This window comes from Mus caroli, chromosome X (genome assembly GCF_900094665.2).
Source record: "Mus caroli chromosome X, CAROLI_EIJ_v1.1, whole genome shotgun sequence".
In the NCBI taxonomy this organism is placed as follows: domain Eukaryota; kingdom Metazoa; phylum Chordata; class Mammalia; order Rodentia; family Muridae; genus Mus; species Mus caroli.
Genome location: NC_034589.1, coordinates 95,038,306 through 95,053,928, shown reverse-complemented (window position 1 = coordinate 95,053,928; position 15,623 = coordinate 95,038,306). Strand labels below are relative to the sequence as shown.

At 50.5% G+C, this 15,623-nt stretch overlaps 1 protein-coding gene across 7 annotated transcripts in view; it reads right to left on the bottom strand.

Annotated features, from left to right (window-relative positions):
• Positions 1-15,336, bottom strand: part of Dlg3 (discs large MAGUK scaffold protein 3) — a 51,313-nt gene extending 35,977 nt beyond the window's left edge. For 2 of the 7 annotated variants that reach the window (XM_029473221.1, XM_029473223.1), the window contains exons 1-10: positions 14,241-15,336; positions 11,295-11,348; positions 10,990-11,040; positions 10,473-10,597; positions 10,118-10,287; positions 9,695-9,831; positions 9,243-9,387; positions 8,440-8,599; positions 6,746-6,902; positions 6,228-6,330 (exon numbers count right to left, since the gene is read on the bottom strand). In XM_029473221.1, coding sequence (XP_029329081.1) covers positions 6,228-6,330; positions 6,746-6,902; positions 8,440-8,599; positions 9,243-9,387; positions 9,695-9,831; positions 10,118-10,287; positions 10,473-10,597; positions 10,990-11,040; positions 11,295-11,348; positions 14,241-14,597 — 1,459 coding nt within the window. In that variant the 5' untranslated portion in view covers positions 14,598-15,336. Of the gene's footprint in view, positions 1-5,336; positions 5,491-6,227; positions 6,331-6,745; positions 6,903-7,729; positions 8,188-8,439; positions 8,600-9,242; positions 9,388-9,694; positions 9,832-10,117; positions 10,288-10,472; positions 10,598-10,989; positions 11,041-11,294; positions 11,349-14,240 lie in introns of those variants that run through there. The other 5 variants (XM_021152820.2, XM_029473224.1, XM_021152817.2 and 2 more) reach the window with 5 other exon arrangements.
• Between the last annotated feature and the right edge of the window lie 287 nt (positions 15,337-15,623).

Here is a 15,623-nt window from a genome sequence, read left to right as displayed (position 1 = left end):
ATTATTTTTATCAGATCAGCATTTCTAGCTAAAGCACCTTCACTAAAGCCTTAAAGCCCTCCAGTACACTCAGCTGAGAAGACTGAGCTAGCGACCCTCTGGTTCCTTCTAATCACTGAAGCAATAGCATGCCTGGCCCTATTTATTCTCCAGCTAATTTGTAAACAGGGTGAGAACCAAATCAAAGCAAAATTGAACAACAAATAATAAGCCCTTAAAATATGCTCAACATTACTACTGGGGAATGCAAATCGAGACCACAAGGAGATACCACTTCACACCCAGCAGGATGGTGACAACCAAAAGGACTGATGAGTGTTGGGGAGGATGCAGAGATGGTGCAGGCCCAGTGGAGAGCAGCCTGGACAGTCCTCAAAGGGGAATGGTAATGAGATTTGAGCCAGAGAATATGTCCAAGAAATATGTAAGTTTATGTCCACTGAAAGATTGCACATTGACGGTCATGGAGTATTACTGATAACAGTTCAAAAACTACACACACACACACACACACAGATTATTTATCTATAAAAGGTAAAGAAGTACCACTACATGCTATAACATAAATTAACCTTGATCATGTGCTAAGTGAAAGGAGCCAATCTCAAAAGGCCCCATAGCATGTAATTTCACTTACACGAAAAATTCAGAATAAACAATAACTTTGTAAGCATCAGAAAGGCGATTTGTGGTTGCCTAGGGCTGAGAGGGATAAGAAGTTTAGGGATGATGGTTAAACTATTAAACTCCATTTATGTGTAGCCTTGAATTAATTGTTGTCATAAAAATGAATGACAGCTGGGCAGTGGTGACACACGCCTTTAATCCCAGCACTCGGGAGGCAGAGGCAGGCGGATTTCTGTGTTCGAGGCCAGCCTGGTCTACAGAGTGAGTTTCAGTACAGTCAGGGCTACACAGAGAATCCCTGTCTCAAAAAAAAACCTAAATAAATAAATAAATAGGGGGGGAAGCCTAAATAAATAAATAATGAATGAATGAATAACAGGGTTGGGGTGTCACTCAGTGGCACAGCCCCTGGTTAGCACACATAAGGCCCTGGATACCATCCCCAGTACTCAAAAGGAATGACCCAACTCCAGTTGAAGAAATGAGAAATGCCTACTTACACCATTAATATTCTAGACCTGGTCACATTCGCTATTCAATTGAACAAAGCAACTCCCCCTCCCCAACACAACCATTCCTTGTGGGAACTCACTTTGCTTCTGTCGGAGAGACACCCACATGCTTCCAGAAATCTCTTCCCTACTACTACGTCTCTTCGTGCAGGACTGTATGACCTCCACGACTGAAGAGCTGAGATAAACAAGGTGTAGTAGCACACACCTTTAATCCCACCAGCATTTGGGAAGGCAGAAGCAAGATCTGGTCTGCCAACCAGCGTGATCTATACAGCAAGTTCCAGGCCAACCAAAGCCGGGTAATGAGACCTTATCTCAAAAACAACACAACAACAAAAACACACAAAGACAAAAAAGTACAGGCAGGCAGTGGTGGTGCACACCTTTAGTCCCAGCACAGGGAGGAAGAAGCAGGAGAATCTCCGTGAGTTTGAGGCTAGTTTGAGTAGGGGTCCAGGAAGCCACGATTACAGAGAAACCCTGTTTGGAACCCCTCCCCCAAAGTATGTTAGAAGCCCAGAGATTACATGGCACCCAAGCCCTACCTGGGAGGGGCGATACATTAGGAAGCAAGTGTTTTAATCCTATCACTCCCAAAGCTTATCCCTGTCCTTGTCTATTAAAAAGAGACAGAGAAAGTCCCCCATCCCTCCCCTCACTAGAGCCCTAGGTCTTTCGCTTCCATTAATTTGTCTCTTATGGCTAATTTATGTAAATGAAATCATTCAATATGTCTCGTTTCTTTTTGTTTGTGTTGTCTTTGTTTGGTTTTTAAGACAGGGTCTCACTATGTAGCCCTGGCTATTCTGGAACTCACTATGTAAACCGGGCTGGCCTGGGATTCCAAGATCTGCCTGCCTCTGGAGTTGTTGGTGGAATTAAAGGTGTGCCTGGCTTTCTTTTACTTAATGTTTTCAAGGTTAAGCTGTGTTGTGACAACCAGTTTTTACTCTATTTATGGTAGAACAAAAAAGTCGGTCTAAATTAGAGCATTTTGTTTACCCATTCTAGGCTCGATGGACATTTAGGTTCTTTCCACCTTTTCACTCTGAGGACTCATCTTCCCCTTGCCTGAGCCTTGCTTTAGGAAAGCAGGAATTTCAAAACTTTCTTTGCCTTGACCTCTGCCCTCGTGAGAGATCATATTGATAGGATAGCTATGTTTACATCCTTCATTCCTAAATATGGGGAAATGCTGTTTAAAAAAATAACCTTTTGGAACTTTCATGGTATCAGCCCTGATTTCCTAGCTCTTCCAGGGCTTAGGTGGAGGGGTTTCTGTGATGAGCCCATTGGGCACCTTAAAATGGAAAAAGAATTCTCTCACTTAGCAAACTTCTACCCTATGTAGATTTACATTCCAGTAAAAGAACAAAACCCAAAACTAAAACTGAACCAAACCAAAAACAAAACTTCACAAAGGATCAGTCCCCAGTTGGGCTACTTTATATGATCCATTTCTGGCTTATTTATTGACTGAGAGATCAGGTTTCTACTTGAAAAACAAAAAGGTCTTTCCACAAAAACACTAGGTCAGTTGATAAGCAGAGGCTGGAATGGAGTAAGCAGGGGGAAGGTGTGGATCTCAAACTGCTGTAATGCCAAGGCCATCTCTATCTTCCTGCTGCAGTTGCATGGGCCAGTGACAAATAAGACCCATTTCCAAACAGTCTGCTTCTATTTCTAATTAATATTTCTAAAACTTCATCATGAAAGCACTTTGTAAAGCACCTGTGCTAGGCACACTGTAAAGCTCCAATAGAAAGACCCAATTTCTATACCTCATTAGCCACACTAAGCAAGCCACATAGACCAAAAATTTCTTTTTAGGAGCATGTCTAAGTTGTCACCCAGCCCGCCCCCCGCCTCACCCCCTGCATGCTCAAGGGAGATAACTAGGAAGCAGCTTCCAATGCTTGTCCCTCTTTATGTATTCCAAGGAATGGAGGATCATGAAAATGTTCTAAATTTATCTGTGGCAACACAGGCACAACTCTGTGTCACTGAACTATAGACCTACATGTGGGAAGTGAATGCTATTATGACTTATATCTCATTTAAAACATTTTAAAAGGCAGGAAAAAAAAGTTCTTATCCTGACTGTTCTAATTAGGCAAAGCTATTTTTAAGCTCTCATGCTAACTCTGATGTAGTCAAAGGGGGCACTGGAATGGTGCCTCTGCAGTCTCCTTCCATCCACTGCTTTCTTTCCCTCATTCCCTCCCTAGTCTCCTAGCTCTTATTTCTTCCCTTCTATCCTTCTACTCTGAACTAGCCTTAGGTCTCCGTTGCTAGAACCACTCTATGTGTCCCCAGTGGACCTCAAAATTAAATAGTTTGCTGATCCTCCACAACTTTCCCCAAGTGACCTCAGGCCAGTTGAGTTCTAGCTCTCCCGGGTAGTTCCAGCCTGCACAGCAGGGACGCAGAGTGTGATCTGACCCCCTCCCGTGCTCACATTCTATGAGAAAATCCAAATAATGAACGGTTGCTTAGCCAACAACATGAGAAGTCTCTGCCACTTTTGCCAACAGATGAACATAAGTTAGATTATTCAACCTTGCAAACAGCCACCAGGATGCAATCCTCCAAAGAGCCATAGTTAATGTATTTGTACAATTATCCACATGTAACCCTTACTCTTAAATACAAGGATTTAATTTAAGAAAAGTATGGATTTAATGAAGAGTGTTTGATGGCCTATCTATACCAGCACCTAAAAGTCCATATTCAAATGAAGAAAAACTTTGCTTATTGGGGCTCTGTTGTATGGAGCAAACCAAAGAAAAAATAAAGACTGGGGAGGCACTGCTTAGCACGGTGCTTCGAATTTCTGAAAGGGCGGACTTGAGCAACAAGGGGTAGAAAGACCTGACACACACAGCATCTCAGTCTACATCCTAAACTCCACTGAGAGAGCAGGAACCACTGCAGGAATGACTTTAGCCACTCACGGCTTTTTATGCAGACCAGTTGCATTCCCCAAACCAAAGTCATAGAAATATTTAGTCACCAGTTTTCCAGCATACTGCCACCAGGCAAATTCTCAGTATTGTTTCCATGTGCCCAGCATCAGAGAGAATAACCATTTTCTCTTACACACACACACACACACACACACACACACACACACACGGCGGGGGGGGGGGCAGGCAGACAGGCAGGCAGGCATTGAGAAGCCATTTCCTTTGCAGAATCTACTCTTAAATTGAAGGCAAAAAAAAAAATGATAAATATTAGCTGCTAAGAAAAATCCTGTGGCGAAGCCTCTCTTCAGAAGCAAACATCATAAGCCTGATTCATAAAAAAACAATATCCCTAAGGAGCATTCCCTGTCAGGAAGCCGAAAGCCAAACATGGAGAGAAATGATTTGAAGTGTCCTTTTGCATCTCTCTCTCCAATTATCTTAGACCAACAAGCTCTCCTATTAGTTATCCTGCCTGCACTCCTGTCTTGCATCAAGCCTGGTAGAAAGGGTGACAGGGCCCTTTCTCTTAGGGCTCGGAGGGCAAGGAACTAACGTGGGGGAGGGGCGGGAAGGACAAAGGTGGTCGCTTTTGAGCCTTCTTAGCTTTGTCACAGGGATCCTAGCTTCTCCGTTCTTCTTGCACTACTAGAGCACCTGTTAGCACCAGGTTCCTCCTCCACAGGGCTTACAGGCCTGCAGGGCCTGGGTGTCCAAGGAACCCAGGCACTGCAGCCCTAAGGGGACAAAGGCCAGGATTACAAGAGGGAAGAGAGATGTCTGGTAAAGAATGAAAGCCTTGAGAAGACCGGGGACACAAGAATCCTAAACTAGTTGCTGGAGTTCCTAGGGTTAGGGAGAGAAACGAGCATGGGGGGGAAGGAGGAAGATTTAGAATTCCTCTGAGGGATCGAGGGCAGCTGGGGACTCAGCAGGAAGGAGGCTGTGGGCTGCACTGAGGCTTTAGGACGAAAAGGGGCAACAGTTGATGGGTGAGAAGAAGTGATGGCACGGAGGTAAAAGCCAGACGAGGTTCAGAGGGCGCAGAGCCCCTTGCAGAGCAGTCGAGAAAGCCAAGGTGGCGGAGAAGGGGCCTCGGGGTGTACAGCGCAGGCTTTAGGGAAGAGGACAGAGATGGGGCGGAATGTTGGAAAAGAGGCTGAGAACAGAACAGTGGAGAGACTGGGGGGACTGCGAGGGGGCCTGGCCCCCGTCCGTCCCACCTCACCTGGCGCCCAGTCGGAGTCCAGGTCTAGTTGTCGAGAAAGCGCCGGCTCCGACCGGTCCCTCTGTCCCGCGCGGGAGACCACGGACACAAAGCGGGGCGCGCGGGAGGAGGGGATAAGGGGAGGAGGGGGAGGGGATAGAGGAGGAGACGCCAGAGGCGAGAAGGGAGGAGGGGCGCCCGTCGCCCTCCGCCTAGGTCAGGGGGCGGGGCGTACGGCTGGAGGCCGCGCTCGGCGCACCAATGGTTGTCCAGCTGGCTGGCAGGCTGGGGCGCGCCTTCCTACAGTTCACCTCCTCACCTGGGCCTCCGCTGGCCCGAGCCAATCAAACACCTTTGTTTGCATAACCGGCTCCGCCCACTCGCCCCTGCGGAGGGCCTACTAGCTGAGAATACAAAGATCTCCAAATGGGTGTGATTCTATTCCTGAATCCCCCATCCCAAGGGCTTGGTATCACCTTATTTTGATGAAGGGAAATAAGTGGGACCTCCGAGATCTCTTAGGAGGTCGGATTTCTTACTCTCTGAAGTTCTTCTAACTGAGTTACTCTTTCTCAGGGCACACTATTCCCAACGACCGCCTCAGAGCCCTAAATTCCCCCCTCTATCTTTCCCATTTGCCCTAAAATCTCTTAGTGGTGTTTCTCGTGGGCTGCTGCCCACTACAGGCTTCCTGCAGTACTGCATTCCTCATCTGCAGGATCTTAGCACTGCCTTGATTGATGCTCCCAAACCACCATAGCTACCACACTGTCTAGAGGGAAAAGGAAATAAGAGGTGACTGCACCAGAATATCGCGAACCTGGTCAAATGTCTTTGTTACCGACGGTGGGAGAAGTCAATGCTAAGCATACGTTGAAACTCATCATCTTTCTCCACCTTCCCTTCTCTTACCTTCAGGTCTATACTGGGCCACAATGGTGACTGACTGGCCAGCCCGTTTCAGAGCAGCCGCTGCCTGCTCGTGGGTAGCATTCCTCAGGTTGACTCCATTTACCTGTCCAAAGAAAGGAGTTGTGAGCTACCTCAAAGGCAAGAGAGAGAGAGAGTCCCCCCCCCCCTTATAGCAGTTATAAAGAGGATGTACAACCTATCTCTCAGCCTATTTGGACTGGTCTTCCACAAATTCCACCCTGTCCCCACAAATTAGGCCTAAAGGATACAATACCTCTGGGGTAATAATTATTTTTGTGGGAATCAAATGCCAATCAAAGTTAAGATCTAGAGACATTCAATTTCTTCCTCCAGAATAAGTCTAGTCTTGTTCTCTTTTCCCTAAAGATATTTATAAAAACAATTTACATTTTCTTCAGGTCTCAGCCCTTCCCTCTGTCCCAAGAAACACTTTTTGGTGGACACAGGGACTCCCCTCCTCCCTTTTACCCATCCTTCCCACCCCGACTTTGTCTCACCGATAAGATCCGGTCTCCCCTTCGCAACTCCCCACTTAGGTCTGCTGGGCCTCCCGCCAGGATGAAGGAAACAAAAATGCCTTCTCCATCTTCTCCTCCTACAATGTTGAAGCCCAGGCCTGTAGAACCTTTGTGCAGGATGATCTTGCGGGGCTCTCTGGAGAGAAATGAAAGAAGATAAGACAAGGTGGGGTGGGCAGTCAGGAAAGGGTGAAAGGAACTGTTGATGCTGTGAGGACCAGGCCATCACAGAATCTATACTTGCTATAGGAAGTAGAGACTCGGGCTTCTCTAATGTGATGCCCTGTGCTTCCCCTTTGAGTCCTGAAACTTGCTTGGCTGCTCTTTTATGCCAGGTGCCAAGTTTCAGTTCCTTGCCCCTCCTTCCTAAAGTCTCCTAGTCAATTTCCCAATGGGCATTCCTCAGCACTCTCAGGTCCACAAAAACGTCATCCAGAACTCTGGAGTCCAAACTTCACAGCTCACTCCCTCATTTTCTTCCCTGAGTCTTCTGTTCTAGTCAGCTCTGTGAAAGGCCCTGGACTGAAAGAGAAACCTGGTAAGGGCAGTGGAGTCACCCTGGGTTGATCTCCCTGACCATCCAAAAGCTACTCTCAACTATATATGTCCCTTTCTACCTTCCCCCAACATGGCAGCCTCCACTGACCAATGGTGTGGAAGAAGAAATCGATGAGGATGAGGAAATCCCAGGTCCCAAAATAGGTTAAACTTAAACTTAAGAGAGGAGTATATATATATATATATATATATATATATATATATATATATACACACACACAGTGCCACCAGGTGAGTGGAAATTATCTGCATATGGCTATCCATACAACTAGCCCGACTCCCCAGGACACTGTCCCATCCTGCCATCTTCATTTGGTACAAGCATCTTTCCTGAGAGGAAGCCCAGGTCTCAAGAGAGCCTCTTCCTTTCTTGCAGTTCCGAGTCTCGGGGTTGATGCTTCCTACCTGGCATCCCCTCCAGGCCGCAGGGAACGGAGCGGCCAGGCCCACCTCTGCGAAGCCCTCCTCCAGGCTGAAGCAGAGGCCGAGCCCAAACCCAGGGCCAAGCTTGAGCCTGAGAACTTGCGAGCCGTCTCCATGGCTCCTCTGGTTCTCCCCGGGTCAGCCTACTGTTCTGTCTCCACCACTGCTGGCCCAGCAGCCACCTAGGCCCCACCCTGCAAACCTGTCCCCCTGCAACCCCGGCCGGCCTGACCAGTTCAACGGCCCCGGCCCGCCGCCATCACCATGGGGCGGAACCCTTCCTCCCGCGGTCCCGGGCTGGCTTGGAGGCCTCTCTGACTCCCGCCAACCCCGTCAGCTAAAAGGCCTTCTTCAGCGACTATGGATGGCTGCCGAAGAGAGGATTGCTACTGTCGCAGGGCAGGAAGACCCCCGTTGCCCACACTTCCTCAGCCCCCTAGGCGCTTCACCCCACCCCGGATCTGCATTTTCGGATCTGGGCCACTTGCTTGGCACTCCCCCTGACGGCGGTAGTCGTCCTTGCAGCCACCTCTGTTTCTGAAGTCCTAAGGCCTCACAGAGAAGGGCCCCAGATCTTACTGCTGGGGATGATTGAGGGCCTTGCCCTTTTGCCATACAACAAGAAGGCCTGTCAACAGCCAGAAAATTTATTCTCACCCCCTCTAGGTTGAAAGAACAGGGGAGTGTCTTACCTGGTAAAGTCTTCCTCAGCCAGCATGTGTCTGGGAATAGGAGAATAACGAGTAGGGGGCACCTGAGGTGGAGCAGGGTAGGTGACCTTGCTCTCCACTGCCCCAAGATAACCCAGGCTGGAATTATGGCTTATGTGATTGTCAGCCAAGGCAGTGAAAGCTGAGGTGGGGAGAGAGAGAGACAGAGACAGAGACAGAGAGAGAGAGAAGTCCAGAGATGTCCCACTATAGAATTTTTCCCAACCCCCTCAAAGGATTTTTTCCTCACATCCTACCTCAGGTACAAAAAGAAAGAAAGAAAAAAACAAAAAGGACCAAGGAATGCTGATTCCCTAGGCCACTGCTCTCTGCTCTACCTACTACCCACCCTCACCCCAGGGTTCCTCCTCCTCTGTCCCTTTCTAAACCCTGGGCTTACTCCTGTGAGTCTTAGAAAGAGCTGAAGTCAAAGCAGTCTACAAAGAAAGGCATGACTAGAGGTGACTAATAATAATCCCTTACATCTCTGTAGCCTAATAGTTTTCCAAAGGCTTTCTCATCCATGATCTCATTCAATCCTTGCACCAGTCCTATGAGGAAGGCGACACACACACACACACACACACACACACCATTAGCTTTATTTGGACTAAAGAGAAAAACTAAAGTTGTGAAAAGGTCTTGCCCAAGGGCACCCAACTCCAAAGCACAAGGCTGGCACCTGAACTCAGTTATGACAATACCATCAGTACTAGTTCTTTCTGAACAAAGGGGCCAGACACCGTCTCCACTGAAACCAGGGCCAAAAAGCAATGAGTACGTACTGCTGGCATAGTCAGGGGGAGCATACATATCGTTGAGGTGGATGCTGCCTGGCTTGGCCACCTTCAGATAGACCATGTCTGATGTGTTCTTGAGTGAGGCCACAGCTTCCTCATGCCTCACATCCTGCAGATTGGTATTGTTCACCTAGAAGAGGAGACACCCTAGGGTGGGTCTTAGAAGGGAAAACTTCTCGGGGCACTCAAAGGAGTGGTCTTTCAGCATACTAACAGGTCACAGTCGGGTAAGGTTAAAGGGATATATAATATAAGGATGGTTGGCCCCACCATGGGAAAAAACTAGGGCCTTGTTAGCTGAGTAAGACCAACTCAGGTGATCTTGAAATTTGCCAAAATGCCTTATCCTGACGTGAGGTTTTGATGGAGTGAGAGGGTGTACCAGAGCTGTTCCTCCCTACCCTACTGTTTTGGCATCCCCTTGAAGGCTATCTCACCGCAAGCAGCCTGTCCCCAATCTGTAGGCGTCCATCCTTCTGAGCAGCTCCTCCTTCAATGATCTTGGTGATATAGATGCTGTTGTCTCCTGGGATGTGCTGGTTGCCAATGCCCCCAGCAATGCTGAAACCTAGGCCTAAATGGCAGCCAGCAGGAAGTGGGAGAGAGCCACAGGGAGAAGTTAGCATGGTTCATCCATTTCGAAGCCAATCACCTCCCTCGGCCCTCTCCAAAAGCTTCACCAGCCTATCATTCCAAGGTCAGTAAGGATTGAAATCGGAGGTCAAGAAAGAAGGCTAGGATCTGGGACTGGACTAATCATGCCAGGAGAAAAACCCCTCCCTTCCATTCACCTATGGGGTGGCCATGAACCCGGGGGCTGGGGGTGGGTTGCTAGAGCACGGGAACCAGGAGGGCCCCACCTTTTGGCCCTTTGAGCAGGTTGACCTCCATGATAGTCTCAGGTGGGGGCTGTCGCCTCCGCACCACCAACCGCACCACAGGGCCTGCCTCCTTCAGTGCCTCCACGGCCCGGCTGTGCACCACCTCGGACACGTCCACCTCATTCACCCGTAGCACACAGTCATTCACCCTGTAGGGAAAGCCCAAGAGGCATGACAGTGTGTGCCGCCCCTCTACTGTTGCCTGTATCCTCCCTCTCCTCGGCTCTCCCTTCCTCCTTTCCCTCTTCTTCTCCAATATAATGGAAGGGTCATCCTTGTCCCTCATCTCCATCCTGTCCCTTCCACCCACAGCCCTGCTTCCAGGCCATCTCACCCCAGCCTCCCATCCATGGCAGCTGCTCCACCAGGAATGATCTTGGTAATAAAGATGCCAGGGTCATCAGGGACATGAGGGTTGTCGATGCCACCTGCGATACTGAAGCCAAGGCCAGAGTTGCCCTGAGAAGGGGGTGGAAGGGCACAGTCATTTCATTCTGAGAGCACACAGGAGGGTTCCATCTCCTTCCATATCCCAGAGTCGGTTCTCCAGATTCCAAGGGAAGGGTGGGGCACATTCATCAGAAACCTCGCAGTTTCTCAGTCTATGTTGACCATTTTGGTGGAGAGGCCTCAGCAAACCAACCCCCATCCCAAGTTTCCAGGCCTCAGTCAACAAGATCAATATTTGTAAGTTGATTGGTAGCTGCAGTGATGTGGCTTCTGAAGGCCCTGTTTCCTCATACCCTCAGTATGGGCTCCCCCGTGAGTCTTGAAATGCTGCTCAGGGCCCTCCCCTCTCCTGGATGTAAACTTTGCCTCCTGTTTCCCAATCTCCCTCCTGGAAAACTTACCCGTTCCAGTACTATCTCCTCATACTTGAACATGCCATCACTGCCATTCACCTAAAAGAAGACAGAAGCACTTCCTTCAGTGTCTTCTGCCCACCTACTCATCTGCCCTCTCAGCAGTTTACTCCTTCCCCACTCCCACAAAGATCCCAAGCACACAACAAGGCATCTCTAGATCACAGATGGGGACAGGCTGACCCTGAGCGAGCACATCCCTCCCCTTGTATCCAACCATATCAGTCCAAAACCAGTTGCTTGTTTAGCCCAGATCAATTGTCTGAGACTGAGCCAACCAGTGGTGCACTCACCGATAGGCTGGGCTCCAGGGCCTCGGGGTTCACTAGGAGGGGTGCAGGGCTGGCCTAAGGGGGATGGCAGAGATGGAGCATGGTGGGCAAACCATACCACACCCAAAATCCATAGGAAGCCCGGTGAGGGAACCTCTCCGTTTCTGAACAACAGCTCCCCTGACTTTGGGATCATAGAGTCCCACAATGTCAGATATGGAAAGACAACATACACCACTTTCACATGACAGTTGAGAAGGCCCAGAGTGGTTGTGGGGTGTGCCAAAAGGACACTGGGAGTTAAGATGTAGAACTTGTATCTCCAGGTACTCTTTGGATTATAGGAGGCTTCGAGGCCAGTGGTAATTTGGCTGATCATCCCTTCTCTATGTTATTTCCATCAGAGTTATTCCCTGGAAGCCCTATTTTTACACCTCCTTCAAAGGTCCCAGAAATACAAGTTCTCAAATGGACAGGAGTGAAAATCCTAATCCAATTTTTTTCCAAAGCAACTTTTGATTTGAACCCTTTCTGTGCTCCAGAAGAAAGGGTCAGGGTGGGAACTGGCCAGGAGTCTGAGGACAAATCAGGGTTAGGACTGGACTGGGATGGACAAAATTCCCAATGACAGAGAACCTGATGACCCATAGACAGTAGGATCAGAATTTGTGGAATTTGTGATCTTAAGCACACAGTAGCCATGGCAAGACAGGCCAGTAAGGGGTTCAAAAAAAAAAAAACACACACACACACACACAGGTTGTTTTCAGCAACAAATAGACATTGCCTTCCAGACAGGACATACTTGTGGCCTTTGTTCAAGTGGAAATCTGATTCTGCGCAGACAAGTACACCTGCTTCCTCATTCCCACAATCATTTTCAAGACTGAAGGAAGCCCCTTGTCTCTCTCACCAAGTGTCCCAGCATTGATCCAAATTTCTCTGGCTGTGTTACACTCTTCTGAAGTTGTGGCCCCAGAAGAGAGCACACAGGGTGAATGTTCTAACATATTCTGCTCTGCCTCCCCCTTCCCACCTTCATCCTCTGCAGCACTGGTTTCAAGAGTGCTGGCTAGCCTCCTCTCTCTCCCCCTTCATGTTCTGTGGTCTTAAGGAGTCAGTGGGGAGGACTCCAGCTACAGCCTCACCCTGGTCCCAGGAAGAAAAATCACTGCTTCTTCAGAGACCCCCCCCCCAAAACCAACACAGCCAACTGAAGTGTCATACAACCGTTACAGAGCAGAAGAGAGCCCATGCAGCTAGCTCTTTCGTGTACCTAGTGTACCATGTGTGTTTCACATGTGATAAGCCATGCCCACCTAGTTTGGGTGGCACCTGGAGGTTTCAGCTCCCAGTAGTCCACCCTCTAGCTCTGGTCCCACTTCCACTCAGGGACCTTGCCTCTAGGGTTAGGAGCCATCCAAAGATCACCCAACAGGCCCGGCCCTGGAATTGGCACCTATTTCTCACTAGGCAGGCCAAGCATGAGCGTGTGCTTATAAAGGAGGGGCAAAAAAGAGGGGACTCACTGGAGAGGGCAAGGAACCAAGGCTAGGGACATAGGAAGAGGTGTAGACAGACAGACATACAGAATGGAGAATTCTGATCTCCAAGAAGCCCCCTCTTTTCCTTCTAGGTAAAAGCACATCCTATTCTCCGAAGAGGACAGGGGTGACCAGAATGGTCACCAGCTTGGGACAGTCAGCACCTTCCATAGAGAGCAAAGCCTCTCCTCTTCTCTTTCCACCCTGGGGGTTGCAGAACTGAAGAACTAGACAGGCCCTCCGCCATGCCATGCGTGCCAGAGACCTGGCTCTGCTGGCCCAGCCTCCATTTTGCTGTTTCTCCTACAGACGCTCCTTCCATTTTCTAAGCTGGCAGTTCAGGCTGGGAGTGGAAGCCGGAGTTGTGCCCAGCACCCAGGGGCTCCCAAGCTGTGCCAAATCAGAGCTGGGGAGCTAAGCTCTCTCACATCTGTGGGTACCCATAAGGGCCATGCCCCACTCAGAGAAGACCCTGCATTAGGGCAGCTACCCTTTGCCTGGTTCCAGGCAATATGCCTGCTTTGGAGCAAGAAGGCTTGTTTAACACCCCCTGCCCCCCAACCCCCCGCAGCACACACACTTCAGAGCAGCTTGGACAAAAGAGTCTGTCCTTCTCAGCAGCATCTCAGCCTTGCTTGGGATGTGTCTCCCCCCCCCCCCACCTTTGCCTGTCAAGCGATCAGGGACAACACACACACACACACACACACACACACACACACACACGTGTACACTCTTGCAGCCACATGCTTACACACATATACATGGAGACACCCTTGGGCGAACACAGCTATCCCTGCAACCTCATCGACAGAGACACCTTCACATTCAGAGACACATCCTCACATATCCATGTGCACGTTCACACACAAAGGGACTGGGATGGAGAGGGACTCATGGTATGGAGAGATGACGCTCAGCCATCTGGGCACATGGGCTCCGATACATACATTCACACAAGCTCCATTGCTTTCTTCCACACACCCCAACATACATACAAACACATATGTCCCCCCCCCCACGCAGAGCACCATGCCCCCTCCTCCCCTCCTATGGAGACACACACCACATACAACCCCCGCAGAACCTCCCGCCCCCTGCCAGACACAGAGACACTGCCACCCCCCGCCCTGCACTGAGACAAACCCAAATCCCCCACACTAGAAAAATGTGCCCCTCCGCCATACCATCACCCCCTGATACAGACAGCTCCTCCCAATCCCCTCCAAACGGAGACCCCCTAAACAGACACACATAGAAGATGTATTTTCAACAGTCTCTCTTTGGTCAGCTGCTAAAGGCTCAGATCCATAGACTTGGAGCCCCAGCAACCTCTACTGCTCCCTAGACTTCCTAGACCCCAATCCCTAGTCCTTCGGGTTGTCCCACCAGCCTCCCCTCCTCCTCATCTGCCGGTCCTTACCTGCTCATACCAGTCCCGGTTGGTACAGGTGCACTCGGGCCACCAGCCGGGGCCACTGCCGTTGAGTTTTGGGGTGCTCTTGCCGGGGACTGGCTTAGGGGGCACTGGCCCCACATCTCGGCCTGTGGGGATGAGCTTGGCCTTGGTGCGAGGGGTGGGGGTAGCCCCTGCCTGTGAAGGCAGGGTCTGTGAGCTGTAGCCTCCATAACCAGAGCTAGCCCCATTGCCCCCACTTGGCCCATAGGGGTCCGGCACCTGCCAGTCCCCGTAGCCAGGAGGCTCAAGACGCCGCAGGGCGGCCAGGCGGGTCACCTCATAGCACTCGGGGCACTTACAGCAGTGCTGGTGCTTGTGCATGGCACTGCCCCCCGCGGCTCGGACCCCCCAGCCCACGCCAGTTTCCACGCCGCCGCCGCCGCCGCCGGGCTCCCTAGCACACTCGCACTGCTCAGACCAAGAAGGGGGGGGCACCCGTGGGGGTGCCCGGGCTGAGCGGGGCCTGGGGCCGGGCGGGCGTCCCGGGGCCTCTGCCCCCACGCTGCCCCGCACCCATGGCTCCCCCTCCAGCACTGGCGGCTCCGTGTCGCCCGTTGTGGCTTCTGGGCCGAGGCCCAGCGGTAAAAGAAGAATCCGGCAAAGGCTAGGTGCGGCGAGAACCTCTTCTGCTCAGGTCCCCAGGATGGATCTGAGTGGAGTCAAGAGCATCTCTCCCTGGCTCCCTTCTCAATTGATTCCAGCCAATCAGAGCGCAGAGTCAGGCAGCGGCAGCGGCAGCAGCAGGAATGCTAAACAGCGGCTTCTTAAAGGAGCAGAAGCAGAGGCGCCCCCCCGGACTCAGACACATCTCCCCTATTCTGTGGAGTTACTGGCAACCCTAGTCTAGGTGGCTGAGATTTGGGCCATTAGAGAGCTGAAGAGTATGATCCTGCGATCCTGTGTTCTCGTGTTGCCAATTTCAGGCTGTCTTCTGCCCGCTCTACCCCGCCCCACTGGCAAGAGGGAGTTGCAGTGAGATGCTCAATGGGTCCCTAAGCTTGCTCTAAGCTAGGGCCATCAGAAGTAAAGGCAGCAATAGAACCGACCAAAGGGGCATCTGGACAGGGTGTGCGAAGTGCTGCCTCCTGCAGGGGACCAAGGAAAAGGGCAGCATCCAGGTCCGTCAGCGCATCCTCATCAGGACCATTGTTCTTTCATTTCCTAGGCCCTGTAATGAGTATCTCTCACAGTCGACCTTTCTTACATCACCAGTGAGAGACTTAACCTCAGAACCGGCAACGAGAGAAAACTATTTATGCCTGCCTCCGACACTTCTGCCTCCACTCCATGGTTATGTTAGGGAAAAGAGGCTTGAAATGTTAAGAGGAAAGGGAGTTCGGGTACAAG